General features: G+C 34.6%; 1 protein-coding gene across 1 annotated transcript in view; it reads right to left on the reverse strand.

Moving 5' to 3' along the window:
* The window catches only part of FRK (fyn related Src family tyrosine kinase), a 90,284-nt gene extending 74,434 nt beyond the window's left edge, over positions 1-15,850 (reverse strand). The window contains exon 1 of the mRNA XM_006926098.3: positions 14,897-15,850. Within this exon, the coding sequence (XP_006926160.1) occupies positions 14,897-15,267 (371 nt within the window). The 5' untranslated portion in view covers positions 15,268-15,850. The remainder of the gene's footprint in view (positions 1-14,896) is intronic.
* Positions 15,851-16,146: the final 296 nt, after the last annotated feature.

Genomic DNA, 16,146 nt, shown 5'->3' on the forward strand with positions numbered 1-16,146 from the left:
GGTAAACTCCAGGAATGCAGTGGACCTTGCCAATTACTTGGATTGCCCTCGGCAAATATACTGACTCACACTAAACCATTCATTATTTACACTTCTATTTCTTTACAGTGGCACAAAATTATAGCAACCGAAAGTCAATAAATATGTCAAATGGATAAAAAGATAAGTTTAAAAACAAGTTAGGATCATTTTTCTCCTAATGTTCCCTGTATAAGACTAAAGCACTGTGGTCAGTGATCTGTGAGTTGTAACAACGCAGTTAGAATGTTAAATTTTACCTTCCCAGAAGCATTGAGCAAAGATTCCTGGGAGATGTTCTTCCTTTGCATTTGAAGATTAGCTTTTGAAGTTACTTTCAAAGTTAAATAAACTGAAAATATTCCTTTGAAAAGGAAAAAAAAAATAGTATTTTGTCCATTGAATAAATATCAGGCTGCTTAACTACAAATGTAATGTACAGATAAGGCGAGTAAAATAAGTGAGCTTTGTCTTAGAAAAAGTCAAGAGCATAACTGTGCAAAAGCTTATGTAAACCTTCCTTGATATATGTTCAGCTATTTATTCTTTTAACACCTCAAAAAGTGATTTCATAATCTACATGTGAACATGCCATCAGAATAAAAGTTTTTATTTTATTAACATAGTATTTCTTTGATTTTAAATCAGCGAATAACAAATTCTTCAGGTTTGCCCTAATGGAGAATGTCAGACACACCTGAATGTGTCATTATTTTCTTTGTGGCACTTCTTCTAATCCCCTGCAGAAGTCTTTTGTTTCACCACCTTGCCTATACAGCCAATTTTCATTAGCAAATGTAAAAACTTTCTTGTATCGCTATTAAGTTGCTTTAACTGAATTTGCCTACCATATAAGAGGTCAATTCATTTTTAGGTCCTAAAGTCACTTACTTGGTTTCACTCTCTGTATAATAGGTATGTGAAATATAGGAAACTCTAAAGTGTAATATATCATTTAGATGGTAGAAAAAAAAGGTAGAATGAGGGAAGAAAAAGGTTTAACTCACTTTCAGTGATAATAATGAGCATTTTCTTTTCTTCATTGTGGACCCAACAGTAAAGCTTAAGTTGAAAAGTTGCATCTGGTTATAGTTTCCTTATTACAAACGCTTATGTAACACAAATGCAAAAGCCCCAGGGATTTTTTTTTAATATAGTTAAAATAATATAAGCCTAGAATCATGAACTTCCCTATAGGTCTACATTTGTCTGACTTATTTTCATTCTTAGCATAGTATCCTTATCTAGTCTTCCCTCAACTACAAACCAAGCCATGCCATTATCTGTCTGCTCATCGATTCCCTTTCTCAGTCTCTCTAATTTCTCACATATTCTCACTTTGTTTCCTTTAACATTAGCTTTTAATTTTTTCCTTACAGGATCTTCTGTTTGTTGCTTGCAACTTTTTTTCTGATGTTTACTGAAAATTCATCAGCCTTTTTAAACCACATTTTTAACCATCGTGTCCCCTCCTGTGTCTATTTTTTCTCGGCTCCTTGTGTGTTTCTCCTCTCATGCACATAGGTCTCACACAGGATTGAAGCCCCTGCCAAGGGTACTTTCTTGCCTCACTCTACAGATCAAGAGATAACCAGAATGAATCCAACACAGGTGCACAAATACACACTGACTGCAATCCTGGAAGCTAGGAGAAAAAGTGAGGAGGCTGTGTCAAATTCTCCAGCAAAGGTATGTCCAGTTGAAAAGAAATGAAATAAATAAGGTAAGAGGCAAGGAAGAAAGTATCAACCAATGTTAGAGACAGAAGAGCAAAGTGGAAACAAAGTAAGGGAATGGCTGGGTAGGTTTGAGGCCAGTAGTCAACTGTATTCAACCTGTCATGTTTGGTTTAAAATTAAGTTTCTCAACCAAGCTCAGAAAGACAATTTATGTATTCTTTAATTAGCTCATAGATTAAGATATAAATCTTTTTTCTTTATGTTAAGTTTCTAAAGCATAAAACATATCTAAACTGATCATTATTAAGTATTCATTAAAGTAGATTATAATAACAGATCCCTACAAAGCTTAATATATGTTCTATAGAATAGGAATAAAAAAGGATTCAGAAAAAGAGAGAACAGGAAGAAGATAAGCCAGGCTTAAGGTCAAACATGGTTATTATGAATAAGCATTTAACTGGACTCTGAGCTTCCTGGTAACTAAAAATAAAAAATAAAAAATAAATGTGGTATGTAATAAATTCTTATTAACTGCTATAAGGAAGTAAATTAATTTTTCAAGAGAAACAAACTTTGCCTGTACTAATTTTATAACACATGTTCTTACTTTTTAACATGATTCCTTTTAGAATACCATAAAACCTATAACCCTTTATCCTATAAAATGCACAAATATACATCACGGAAGTTTTATATATAATTTCAGAAGGTTCATGGACTGTCTCAAGCCTATCTCTAGAAACTGTAGGAGTTCCTGATCTACAGATTAAGGATTCTTGTCATTGGAATTTGGGGGATGGGGTAGCTTAAAAGTCATAGTGAATAATAACTATAGATAGTACAAAAGCTATATCTTTTTATTTTTTTTTATTTATGTTAAAAAGATAACATTAAAGGATAATTCAGTGAAAATATTTTTGTGAGGAAGGTAGAGTCATGAACTACATATGTTCAATCATACTGTCTACATTCAATCATGCTACCTGTGTTTGATCTTTCGGCCAGCAGATTTGCTACCCTTTATTTTTCATAACATAAATGACTTCTAATCATATCTTTAACTGTTCTACAGAAGTATAGAACCTATAATACTTAAATGACTGAATCAAACAGCTCTGTTTATCAATCCCTTACTTCATTTATACTTTACTAACACACATGCCCAAACAATATATTATTTGGAAAATAATATATTATTTGTAGACATTGTAAACTAGAATCATATTATATGCAATTTCTTGAAATTTTCTTTTCACTCAACATGCTTTCAAATTCATTCATGCTATTGCATGCCACTCAATTCACCATTTTAGCTATTGCAAAATATTTAATTGAATAAATAAACCACAATTCATTCCTCTCTTATTAATGGACATTGTATTGCAGTCTTGGTATTAGAAATTTTCTAACAACATTTTTCTAGGTAAAAGATTTTACTTTAGGGATTGGACAGGAAAGGAACTTATAGGTCCATTATTAGTAATAGTTTAGGTCATGGGCTAGCTGGTTATATGGATGCTCCTTAATCACCATGCTTTAAAACTTACCTTAAATTTATCAAACACATTGATTTTTAAAACTAAAGTTAAAAGAAACATTGATAAACTAGACTATTTTGTATATTAAAATTTTTAGAAAATGGACAATTATGTTTTAAAAGATAACAGGAGTTTCATTAAGCACCAAAATTATCAGAAGTAAAAAATCATTTGTGGGGATTCTTTGAGCTCCACTAATAATCATGTAACTATTTTGCTTTCTACCATTTTACCAGGACTTACTAAATTAATAGCATGATTTTCCTGTTCCTAAACTTCTTCAGTTGGGCTTTTGGTTAAGAGATAACACAAGTTCAAAATGATTCAGCATCATAACCAATATCTGCCTGTTTCCCTATAAACTATTGCATAACACAGATACAAAATATTGAGTCAATTTTGTATTGTTTTTATCTGAAACAGCACTGCATTCACTGAATTTAAAGAGTCTGAAGTTAAAAAAAGAAATATCTTATAATTATAGGATACAATGGAAGACAATTTGGGCTTACCTAATCCACTCTCCATCTTTCTAGGGAAATGCAAAAAGAACTATGTATTCCTTTTTTGTATATAAAATATAACTGGAATAAGTGGACCCGAGTACGTTCTTTTAATTTTGTAAAATAGTTCTACTACTATACCATAGAAAAGAAGTATTAAAAATGTAAGTACCATGGATATAATTAAGTAATGAAGTATTTTTAGGAGCTGTTAAAGTGACTCAGTATTGCCAAGTAAGCTGTGATCATGATGCTTCTTTAATATACTGCCCTTTATCTCTCCTTTGCAGACAAACTTTTTAAAAAGTTATGTATGTTTTTTGCCTAGGTCTACTTTAAGACTTAGAACTGAGCTCAATGTTCCCATATGATCCTAAAATTTGTAAGTATAGCACCCAAGAAAAAAAACACTTTAGTTTTTCCAACAATTTTGGGAAGGCCAGACTGACTGCACTAAAGACGAACCCTCAACCTATTTTCACACTGCCCCAACTTCCAATGCCAAATATCCAAACTCACCAAAGAATATTGAAAAACTACCAACTTTGATGCCCTAGAGAGGATGAAAGCTTCTGTAAATCCCAACCAAACAGGCATAGTTCTGAGAACCCTGAACACTCTACTCAGAGATGGAGGCAGCTGGGTTCCACTGCCTCTTCTGATTGTGCTTTCCCTCAGCTCTGATTCTCAGGATGGACCCAAGTCCTACGTGTAGAGCCCTACTATACAATATTTTTTCTATGGCTCAACTCAGACTAAAACTCCCAGCGAAGAGTCCCAGACAGAGGGTAAAGTTCCCCACTTTAACTTTCTTTCATTACCATCATTCGTAATTACCTTATGACACTACTTTTTAGTGTCACCAATAATCTTCCAACAAATCTCATGGTCTTCAGCTCTTCCTCATCGCTCTGACCTTTCTTAAGCATTTGACCCAAAACTACTTTCTTGATATTCTATCTTTTTATTTTGGAAAAGACGCTCTTTGTTTTTCTTCTACTTTTATGAATTTTTCGTTATTCAGTGGCTTTTCTTCCTTGTATTAGTTAGGTTTTGCTTCATAACAACTACTTAGTCAACTCATGAATCTAAAGGTGAGTAATTTGGGATGGGTTCCACTGATCTCAGCTGCTCTTGATAATGAGTCTCTGGTCAGCTGGTGAGTCAGCCAGGACAAACAGGACCTCTCTTCACAGTCTCTCATCCTCCAGGAGGTTTGCTGGGTTTTTTATTGTAGTTGCACAACTTCAAGAGCAATAAGAAAGCTAGTCCCAAGGTGCAAGTGCCTTTCAATCTCTGTTTTTGTCACATTTACTATTGTCCCGTCATCCAAAGCAAGTCACTTGGCCAAGTTGAGAGTTTGTGTGGAAAAAAGGCTACCAAAGAGTATGAATGCAAGGAGGCATGAATAAACGGGGGCATCACTACAATTTACACACCACGCTTACCTAAACTATGCGCATTTCTAAAGAGTTCATCTTTGGCCCCTTTTCCTGTTTCTTAGACTCTCACTCTACTGTTCTTATAATCCTTCTGAAGACTAGAATACTCTGCAGTTCTTATATTCCTGTGACATGTGTAACACCTCTGTGTGAATGCCTTCAAAAATCCATCTTTACAAAATAGACGTATCTCTTTTTCTCAATTTTTATATTTCTAAATTTCTTCTAGACATCTTCATTGAGATGAATTACTAGTTTTTCAAATTCAACATGCTAAAAGTGAATGTATTGTCTTACTTTCTGTTTCAACCATATACCCCTCCATAAAAGTTACTTTATGAAATGTATATTTCTCTTAATATTTCACCTGGTCCCAAATCACATAATTTAAATTCTCTCCCTTACATCTAATTTGTAGTTTTGCTTCTATTTACCAGATAAAAATGTTTGGGGATTTATTTAAATTTGAGTTTCAATTTTTCATCCTAAAAATAGTAATAAAAAATTTGCTTTGCAGGACTATTATAAAGATTAAATTAGCTTGTGTATACAGTTTTATGTGCTTAGCACATTGAAGTTACTTTAAAATGTTAATTATTTTCCCTTAATATTTCATTCATGAGATTGTTCCTATCCTTGCCCTTCTTTTTTTTTTTTTTTTCCAACAGTAACACAAATTGAAATTGAACCTTATAACTTCATGCCAATGACTTTTGGAATAACTCCTTTGCGTGAATGGTTTAACTAAACCATATAACCATTTAATCATTTAACCATATAACCACTAAACCATTTCCTGAATATACTTTTACATCTCTTCCTCCATATTCAACAACTTGAACTGAACAGTCCTGTCAATAAGCACTGAGTAAAAGTGAATAAGACAGTGTTTGCACTACAGGGAATTTACAGTTTCAGGAGGAAATAATTTTTCCTCCTGAGATAATAAATTCTCTGGAGCAGAAACACTGTCTTCAATAGTTTTCCAGGCATGATACAGGAAACACAAGTACTCTTCCCTCAAAGACTTCACAGTCTTATACGAAAAGTAGAAGTTTTACAACTAGCCATTTTATGATAAAAGCACAGACTCTAGAAGCAACCTAGAAGTGAACAAATCTCAGTTCCATCATTTATTAGCTGTGTAGCCTTAAGCAGATTACTTTATCTCTCCTAGTTTTGGTCTCCTCATCTTTAAATGGAAATATAAAAGTATCTATTTCATAAGGTTGTAATATATTAAGATAATGCAAGTGAAGTTATTTGTGTGGTGAGTAGCACAATAGTAAGCCCCCAATAAACATCGGTTATTATTAACTATTGTTTTACTAACAAGAAATAAAAATGGTGAGAACAAATTTTGAATTCTTCCCATGAAGGTTAGAAAAAGCTTTTTGGAAGAAAGTCATGTGATCTGAAAAAAATATGATGTTCCCCAAACCAGCATTGATCTCTTCTCCCTTTGCACATATTCATTGATGTATTTGTTTCTTCATTCATACATTAAACCATTATTTTTTAAGTGCATGCTTTATGACAGTTCGTGCTATTCTTATAGCATTTATCAGCATCTGTCTTATAGTAGCTAAGAAAGCAAAAGCAGTCCCTGACATCCAGGAGTTGGCCTGGCACTTATGGCTAGGCCTTGGTGTTCTCCCATTGAACATAAACAATCTCACAGAACATCAACATCAGACAGGCCGCTCTGTGACTATGATGGATCAAGAAAAAAACAAGACCGGATCACTCTTAATCATGTCTGAACATCCATAAAAATATGGTCATTGTCCAACCACAAAAGTGACCAAACATCCACCTATTTTGGTTAATACAAGTGACTCTTGTTTCTTTACCAACCAAAGCTTTAATCTCAATCTAGTCTCCCTTCTTCTCAACAAAATTTATCAAGATACTCCATCATACGGTTATCCCCAATTCCTGAAAGCAATCCATCCAGAGCCAAGCCTTACTTTCTTGAACCCTCCCCAAAATCACACTCCCCAAATCCTATAAGCATTCTTGCTAACACACTATTACTGAGATGATCCACTGTTGTCCATGGCATATATTCTCCTTTCCTGAATGAATAATAAACCACTACGGTATGTTCCTCGTGGTCTTTTGCTGAAGGGCATTGATATACGTGCTTGGTTCACTAGTCTTACCTACAGAGATTATAAAATTCTCCAGAAACACACTGTGTTGTTCATTTTGGTATCCCACTAGACAAAAACAGTCCTTTTAATAAATATACACAAAAAGTTTATTAAATGAATACATGAATCTCAAAGGCTCCATCTTCTTTAATAACTAGAAATGCTGAAAAAATTTTGGAGAAAGTGTCCTGAGTCTTACTATACAGAAATGACACAGGCATGCTTCAGAGATGACTTCTTGGCAGTGACTTTGCAATCAGCACACTTCTGAGGCTTATAGGATTATTTTCCTTCCTGTAATGTTAATCTTGGTATGTTGTAATTGATTAATATTCAGAAATGGCAAGAAGGTATAGGTTAGATTAGAATAGCATGGAATGACTTTAAATCTATCAACAATATTGGCCTTTCATAGGAGCCATATGGGATTTTTCTGAATCCTCCAAAGCATGCTGACAATGTGGTATGCAACATTTGTGTTGATGGAAATATTTATTTTGATATAAGATTCCAAATGCCTTTAAAATTAGATATCTAATATAAAGTTCAAAAGTTTTTAGTAATAACTTTCTTAAATTGCAAAAGTTCTTAATAATAGCTCTTCTTGAATTGCATTTTTATTTTTCTTTAATAAAGGCACAGAATTCATGAAAAAAAATCTCAATTGAGAAATTTGGTCTGAATTTAAAGGTAGTATAAAATATGCCATATGAATAAGAAAGAAGAAAGAAAAACATTTAAGAATCTAACACTAAATTAATTCAGATTTTAAATGAAGAAAAAATCTAACTGAAAACTTTGTAGAAAAAAATGACATGATAAAAGATCTTACACAAGAGATAGTCATTTATAGCATTTGAAATTAAGCACATAAGCAAGAAGGTAGTTAATATAGATCACAGGATCTACATTTGCATCTCTGCATTTTAGCAAAATTCTTCTATTACATTAGTCTTCAGAGAAACATTCACACAAACTAACACTAAAGTTGCAGGCTTGAGGAAAACAGCAGTAAGGTCATTCAAACTGCTATTAATCTGCATAACTACCTTCCTCAGAAAAACTGGCCCAATCCTCCCAGAGCTAAGAAGTGCTAACAACCCCCATTAAAAATAGGAGCCAGGGAATGCTACAAAGAAATTAGCAGCTAATTAGTAAGAAAATGAGTAAAAAGAACGTATAATTATTTTGTTTGGTAATGTTTTAGAATGTAACAATGAAAATCTACTAATATTCAGTAAAATTGTCAAACTTTCAGCATGCACAAACTGAAAAATATTTCATATACATAATACTTTGAAATTATGTATGTTGAGCACAAAAACTGAAATTACAAGTCTGGTCCCATAACATTAATTTTGTAAACTGACTTTTAGTTTTCTGTCCATTTAAAAGCTCAGGTCAGTAATTCTTTTATTCTAAATATAACTACAGTATAGTTTAATATGTATAAATGTGATTTTTAGATACCACTTCAATGAGGTTCACAACTTGTTCCTGGTTTGATATTTATTCTATGTTACAAAGAATATTTGAATCTGTCTGTGAAATCCCCAAATTCTCCCCCTTTCGTGGATCAGAGCCACTAATTTCTGGGAGCCTGGAAATTATGCTATTATGACTGTGAGTTTAACTAGAAATTAAGGCTGAAAGAATTCACTGAGGGAAAAAACGTGCAACCTGGCCTATGCCTTTAATTTTCCTGATAGGTAGAAAAGCAACTCAGAGAGGAACAGTTGAAGAAAAGAGATGGCTCTGTCAGTTGCTCTTTAAAATACCTGAGATTTGTTGATAAGCAAGCATTCATTTAATTATTCATTGACCCAACCAATATTTATGAAGACTTATTATGCACAGGCATCACAGTAAGATCTAGGGCCCAAGGCAATGGCTCCCCTTCCTACCTCCCATATCTGGTCTTGTAGAAAATAAATAAGCAATAATGACAAAAAAAGGTCAAGGGTCTAAGCAGGAACACCTAATGTAATCTAGAATGTCTGGAAAGTCTACGGGGAGATAGAAACAAAGTGAGACCTAAAGGATAAGTGAGAGTTGGTCAGGTAAAGAAGAGAGTGGAGAGACTTGCAGCCAGGAGAACAGCCTGCCTGTGTGAAGCCCAAGACCACAGATGAGGGAGAATATAGAAGAAAGACTGAAAGATACTTAGCATGTGAACTGAGGCTAGAATGGAGATATATAAAGTATGATCCATTTGGACAGAAATAACGAAGGAGCTGCCCAACTAAATAACACTTATTAAGTCTTCACTGTGTGGCAGGTTCTCTACAGTGCACACTTTCTGTACAAATAATCTCATTTATGTTATGTAACGATCCTATGAAAGAAGCGTCATTTTTATTCCAATTTTACAGATGAGAAACTGAGGCAGAAAGGTCAAATAATTTGCTCAAGGTCACACAGCTGAGTTGTGACAAAGCCAGATTCAAATCCAGGTCATCTAGACCCACAGGCTGTGTTCTTAAACACATCCAGGCTAGATCATAGGGTGACCAGCATTATATTTCAGTTAAAACTCTATACCACTAATGTTTGGACCTAGTCAAAATATCCCAGAAGAACGCAAAGATTGCGCTGATTTGTATTTATCATTTAGATTCTCACTGTGGTATTGGCAGTTGGAAAATCTGAAGGGAATTTTCTGAGCTGATAACCAGACAGATTTAATTGAGGCAAAGTCTTTTTCATTTGTTTTTTTAAGAGCCTCAAGACCTAGTGGACAGGATATAGTAGTTGCTTAACAAAAGTTAGTCCTGCTTTATCGTATAGAAGGTTGTGTCTATCTTGACAATATCAGTTTGATGAGATGCTTGACTTCTATTTATCAAAAAGTAACACTAGATATATCTACAGAGATAAACCAAACATTTAAATAAATTCACTTGAACAAAAACTAACTAATTTGAAAAAAATAAACCAATATAATCTTTTTCTTTTTCCCAAGAATGAATTAGACCAATTTGGAATTTAGGTTCTAATCTTTAGGATTGGTGCACAGTAGTTTATGAGTTATTTTGCTCACATAAATTTCTTTTCCGTCATTAATAATTTGTTGAAAACCTGAAAAGAGTAATTAATACTTTACTAGAGAGAGTGGTTCTGAATGGTGTATTGCAATTTAAACCTTAAAGTATTATCAATTTTATCAATTTTCTTAGAAAAAATTATGACTCCTGACTAATTTTAATGACTCCATATTATGTCACTTCATTGTTTCTCACAGGTATTTTGAAATCCATGTAATCAAGTATTACTGCTGTTAATCAACTATTTTAAACTGTTATCAATTGCACTTACACTTTAACTGTGATTTTAATGCAGTTCAGTTGGTTCCCTTTTTTCTTACTTCTATGACTTTCCTTTATTCTTATAAAATTTATTTTAATTTAGCAGTTAATTATTATTTTCTTAAAACTGGTGACAATTTATATAAAACTTTATTATATAGAAAAGATAAACGGTTATATTAACATAAACATAGTGCTATAAATATAAAAATCATGTTTTACCTGACATGTAATTTATTATATATTAATTATTTTAGGAACATATTCGTCATATTGTTATTTTACATCAAAGGATAGGGAAAAAAGGATGCATCAAAATTCTACAGGTAATTAAGTCATTTAATAACAGACTTTTGTAATTAATTTCTTGGCATATAAATACTTTTGATGATTTAAATTATTTGTCCTAAAATTCTTATCTTGAATTTATCCAAAACATTTGATAAATAGCCATATATATGTACGCTTATAATGTATTTTATTTATATATGTAAACTTCATTTTTACTTAGTTTTTAAACCATGGTATTTAAGTATACTTTGTCCTGGAGGGGAGAAACTGAAAATGCATTATTTTCATTTTCCATGTATATGCATTTAGTCTTCCCTGAAAACTAACACAAAGGGAAAGAAATAAACGATCTGGATAAAGAACAATTGTGGGGCTGCTAGCTCATAGGTGATTTTCTAGTGATTTTGAACTACTCAAAGTAGATATGTTGGAATAGTTTGTGAATATTCTAATTAATTTTAAACCACATTATTCTACCTTTAAATAATTTATCACCAAATAGTGAAGCTGCAATTCTATTCTTAAATGATGGTGTAAGAGAATTTTTTTTTTCTGAGAATAGATTACTTTATTTCTCTATGTCACTTTCTCTATGACATATTTCTCTATGACACTTGTATGTCAAGACAGACAATGACAATGACCTTAAATTAGATGAAATCTTGACAGAACTCTAGCTGATAAATTAAAGAGGAGCACAATTAGGAAAATGTGCCCTAAACTGGAGGGAGAGAAATTCCATTATCTTTATACTTCATAAAATTCTAACGCTTTTATCTCATAAACTACCAACAAAAACCTGTTAGATCTAATCAATGAATTCAGTAAAGCTGCAGAACACAAAATTAACAAACAAAAATCAGTAGCATTTCCATACACTAAAAATGAATCTTCTCAAAAGGAAATTTAAAAATTGATCCCATTTAAGATAGCATCAAAAACAATAAAATACCTAGGAAAAAATTTAACTAAGAAGATAAAAGACCGCTACTCTGAAAACTATAAGATATTGATGCAAGAAATCAAAGAAGACGCAAATGAATAGAAGGTTATCTATGTCCGACAGCATTTTTTTACAAAAATAGAAAAACACTCCTAAAATTTATATGGAACCACAAACAATCCTGAATAGTCAAAGAAATCCTGAGAATGAAGAACAAAGCAGAAGGCATAATACCTCCTAGAAAAAGAAGTGGGTAGGGAGAACAGGTTTATTATATCATTTAATGCAAGCTATTCAAAAAGGGTAAATCATTTATAGGTGGAATAATAATCAATTATTAAAGTGGTTTATCTTTTAACAATGGTCTAGTTCTTATTTTAGCATCTCTACTTCCTGGTATTAAAAACAAACAAACCAACCAAACACTAACACCTTCAACTGTTTTCCCTGGCACTAATAACTCCAGAAGTATTTGCACTGCAAGTCAAGAATAAAGACATAAACAGATGAATTGCACTAAACTAGTCTAATTAAGAATTAGATAACTCGACTTTCACTGTTTTACCGTTGCCTCCCATCTCATGCATGTGAATATAAACAATAATCTTTACTTAATGCTACATATTGAGCTCATTGTAAAATAAACTACATGAACTTTCACAATATTCATTAGGAAAAAAATGAAGTATGAGTTTGAAAAACAGTGAAAAAAGAAATTAAAGGAAGTTTCTTTTGTATAGTTTCAGGTATTAATGCACTGTGCGAGCCACTTGGACATCCTCAGGTATTAATGCACTGTGTGAGCCACTTAGACATCCTCACTCAGAAGACTGTTAAGTTAAAATAACTTCCACTTGAAATGGAGTGGAATTCTAGAGGCCACAGTTACTGCACCAAAAGTATTGAAGCAGTTTAGCCATTCGGTGGCATGAACCCTCATGAGTAACCTGGGTCCACAGGTGAAGACCATGGTGTACACTTAAAAGGAAACAAGTGGCCCATGCTGACCAGGAGGCACAGCAGCAGCATCTTGTGGACGTCAAATTTTTATTCCAGTAGATGGTGAAGAACCCCAAGGGAAGCCCACTGTTAGAGATCTAGGACAGTAGTGACATGTGGGAACACTGCTGAGAACCAATTCCAAAAGGAAAGGTCAGGAGTTATGTGCAGAGGGAGAAAAGTATTCTTGGCTACAGATAGCCCTTGAGAATCAAAAAATAGCCACGATGCTTTAGTTCTTTTACTTTGTTTGTTAAAGGGATTCTAAATAAGTAAGGACACTGTGCTTGAGCCACAGAACATTATCATTTTTGAATTGCTTGCCTTGTTTCAGCACTTGTTTTATTCAAGTATGTCGAGTATGAATATAGCCAAAACCTAAGAGCTCATGTTCCCAGGGAATCCAGAGGTCCAGGTGACCCCAGAGACCTTGTAGATGAGGAAACAGAGGCAGACCTAAGCAGTTATATAAATTGAACATATTTAAAAGTAGTAGATTATGAATTCAAGGCACTATTGTTAATACTGTAGTATTTGTTATAAAAGTATACATATGTTACACTGAATATAAAACATACATGATACCATACCTTATCTGGAAATCACAGTAGTGAAAACATAAATGCCCATAAATAAGCACTCAGTAAATAAGTAAAGGTATTTCCTACAGAAAATAAATGTTCATACAGGTGATTCTCTCATTTGAGAACCGATCGATTCTACTCGTCAAAGTCTAGATTTCAATTTAGTTCTACTTAGGTATAAAATAAAAACCTTCTAAACATTTATAGGCTCTTAGTGTTGGAAAGAATCTCAAAAATCACCAAACACCCTTTCGTATTTGGATTTGAGTTTGGAAAGCAGCAGCAATGCTCCACGGCTCTTCTCTACCATTTTATTCCCCGGGTCAATAAGGGATGCGGCAGCTCGCATAAAAAGAAGAAACATGTAAGAAAAGGAATCCCCAGTGGTTCCTCTACCAAGGATCCATTCTATAAAATGGTTCCCAAGAGACTTTCCTACTCTTGGATTTCACTGGAAAGAGGAAGGAACAAGATTAGGGCCAATAATAGTCCCCACTTGCTTCTCAACTCACCAGACTCTGGATATCCACTGTCGAGACCGTGCTTTAGCTACTTCATATTCAACCACCACTAGCATAACCTTCCCCCTTCCTCACTCACCATGCCACTACAGTCATTTGCATGGACAGATGAATGGATGAATGCGTAAGTGAATAAGTACATAAAATCTTCCTTTTTCATTCCACTATAATTCATAGGGTTTATTCAAATATCAGAGTAAAGTTTTATCTCCTCCTCTGGGTAAATATCATTATTTTTCTTGTTAAAACTTACTAAATATTTGTAGCTGGTGAGTTTCTAATCATAATCTAAACCAAAAGATATCATAATTTGGGTAGCATAACTCCATGTCTGGGACACTAAGAAAAATGTCATGAGAACGTAGCGAAAACTTAGCAACTTCTAAATTTTCTAAATGTTACTGTCTATGTTAGTTAGACCTGTGCGTGTCTATCAGAATGAAAAGAGATTGAGATTAGAATTAGGGCTGAAGTGGATGCTTTAAATGTCTTGATAGAGTAACAGAAAAAGAGAGGTGAGGAGCAGGTTTTAGATTTAAAAGCATGGTTTAAGGAAGATCTATGATATCCATGCAAATACAATGTAGTTCTGTTGTTAAAGTGAGGCATGACTTATTTTACAGCCAAAGAAAAGGTAGAGTACTAAATGCACCACTTGTCGATGTTGATGAAAATGCACCCAGGGCCTGTGGGTATACAGACTGAAATAGAAGTCATTTCAACAATAATAACCTGCCCGGGTCTCCTCATTTAAAAGGAAAGGTGTGTTTTAATTAGAAAGTTCTTGCCAGTACCTCCTCATACTTTCTAGACAGCTCTTCGGAAATTAGGGGGTTGCAGATATAGGTAGGAAAGAAAACTCATTACTTGCCCTCAAAGAGTTGAGAAATAAAGTGTGGGTTTGTACTACTCACGGCTCTGCTTGTAGGCTCCTGTCCTCGGCCACATAGTTAGAAGGAATATAGCCCTGTAGCTGCTGACGGGTGCCATCTCCCCTTTTCTCCAAGTGCCTGGCAAACCACCAGCCCTCGTGGGAAGTGTCCAGGACTTGGAGCTTGTCGCCTGCACGGAAGCTCAGATCCTCTGTAGTCCGAGCCTGGTAATCAAACAGGGCCACAAAGTAGTGGCCATGGCTTCTCTTGGGCTCTTGACACTGAGGCTGGGGAGCCTCAGGGGAACAGTGGGCCCCTGGGTTCTCAATCACATCCAGTTTGTCTGCCTCCTGGAATAAACAGGGGAAACAGGGCTCCAAGTATGCCCGGAGCCTCAGACAGATGTTGCCCATGCTGCCCTGATGGAGAGGAGGGGAGAAGCCCCTCTCCCCTTTGTCTCTGCAGATCCACTTTCTCTTCCTGCAGCAGGCAACTGTGAAATCAGCACCAATTCACTAGGCTTCGGAGAGTGTGCAAAGCCCTGCTTCACAACAATCCAGCAGACCTGGCTGCTTGCAGAGACTCACCAGCTTGCCTTGTGGTTGTAGCTACTATCCCAGAACAAAACCGAGTTGGAGCTGGGCAGCTGCCCAGTGGCAAGATGCCTTTTCTTCTTGTCTGCTTAGGAATCCCGCAACAAAAATAAAATTAAGAAGGCTTTATTTAGACAAGAGTCTGAGAACAGAAAAGAGTCACCTTGCATTTGTCCCAAGAAAAAGTTAACAAGAGAAAAATGTTAGCTGCGGATAAGATCTCCACATCTTGCCTTTGCCAGGAGATCGTTCCCTGCTTCAGGTCTGTCTCTGTAGTTTGACCAGTCCTGACCCCCAGTGCTCTTTCCTTTTTGCTAATGAATAACCAACCAGCCAAGGCTATTGCCTTTAACATCCTAAGCTATGAACGGCCTGTAATAATTTCTCCTTACTTCCTGGTTTCTTTTCGTCTGTGATCTGAGATTCCCGCCCTCTTTAGCTCTCCCTTCTCCCACACCCAAAAGAGACCAGCGCCCTCATCAGGAAGCCAAACTCTTAAAGTTGCTGCCAAAATTCCTACTCCTGGACAAACAGGCTAGCCTAGGGAGCTTTTTGTCTTTCTGGGTTCCCAACAAGGAAATTAAAGGCAGAGATCCCCACTCAATAAACAGACAAACAAACAAACAAAAAAACAAACAAATAAGTAAAATAAATAAAATAATAAAATGAAATAAAATAATAAAACAAAATAAGAGTAGG

This window comes from Pteropus alecto, unplaced genomic scaffold (genome assembly GCF_000325575.1).
Source record: "Pteropus alecto unplaced genomic scaffold, ASM32557v1 scaffold79, whole genome shotgun sequence".
NCBI classification, from domain to species: domain Eukaryota; kingdom Metazoa; phylum Chordata; class Mammalia; order Chiroptera; family Pteropodidae; genus Pteropus; species Pteropus alecto.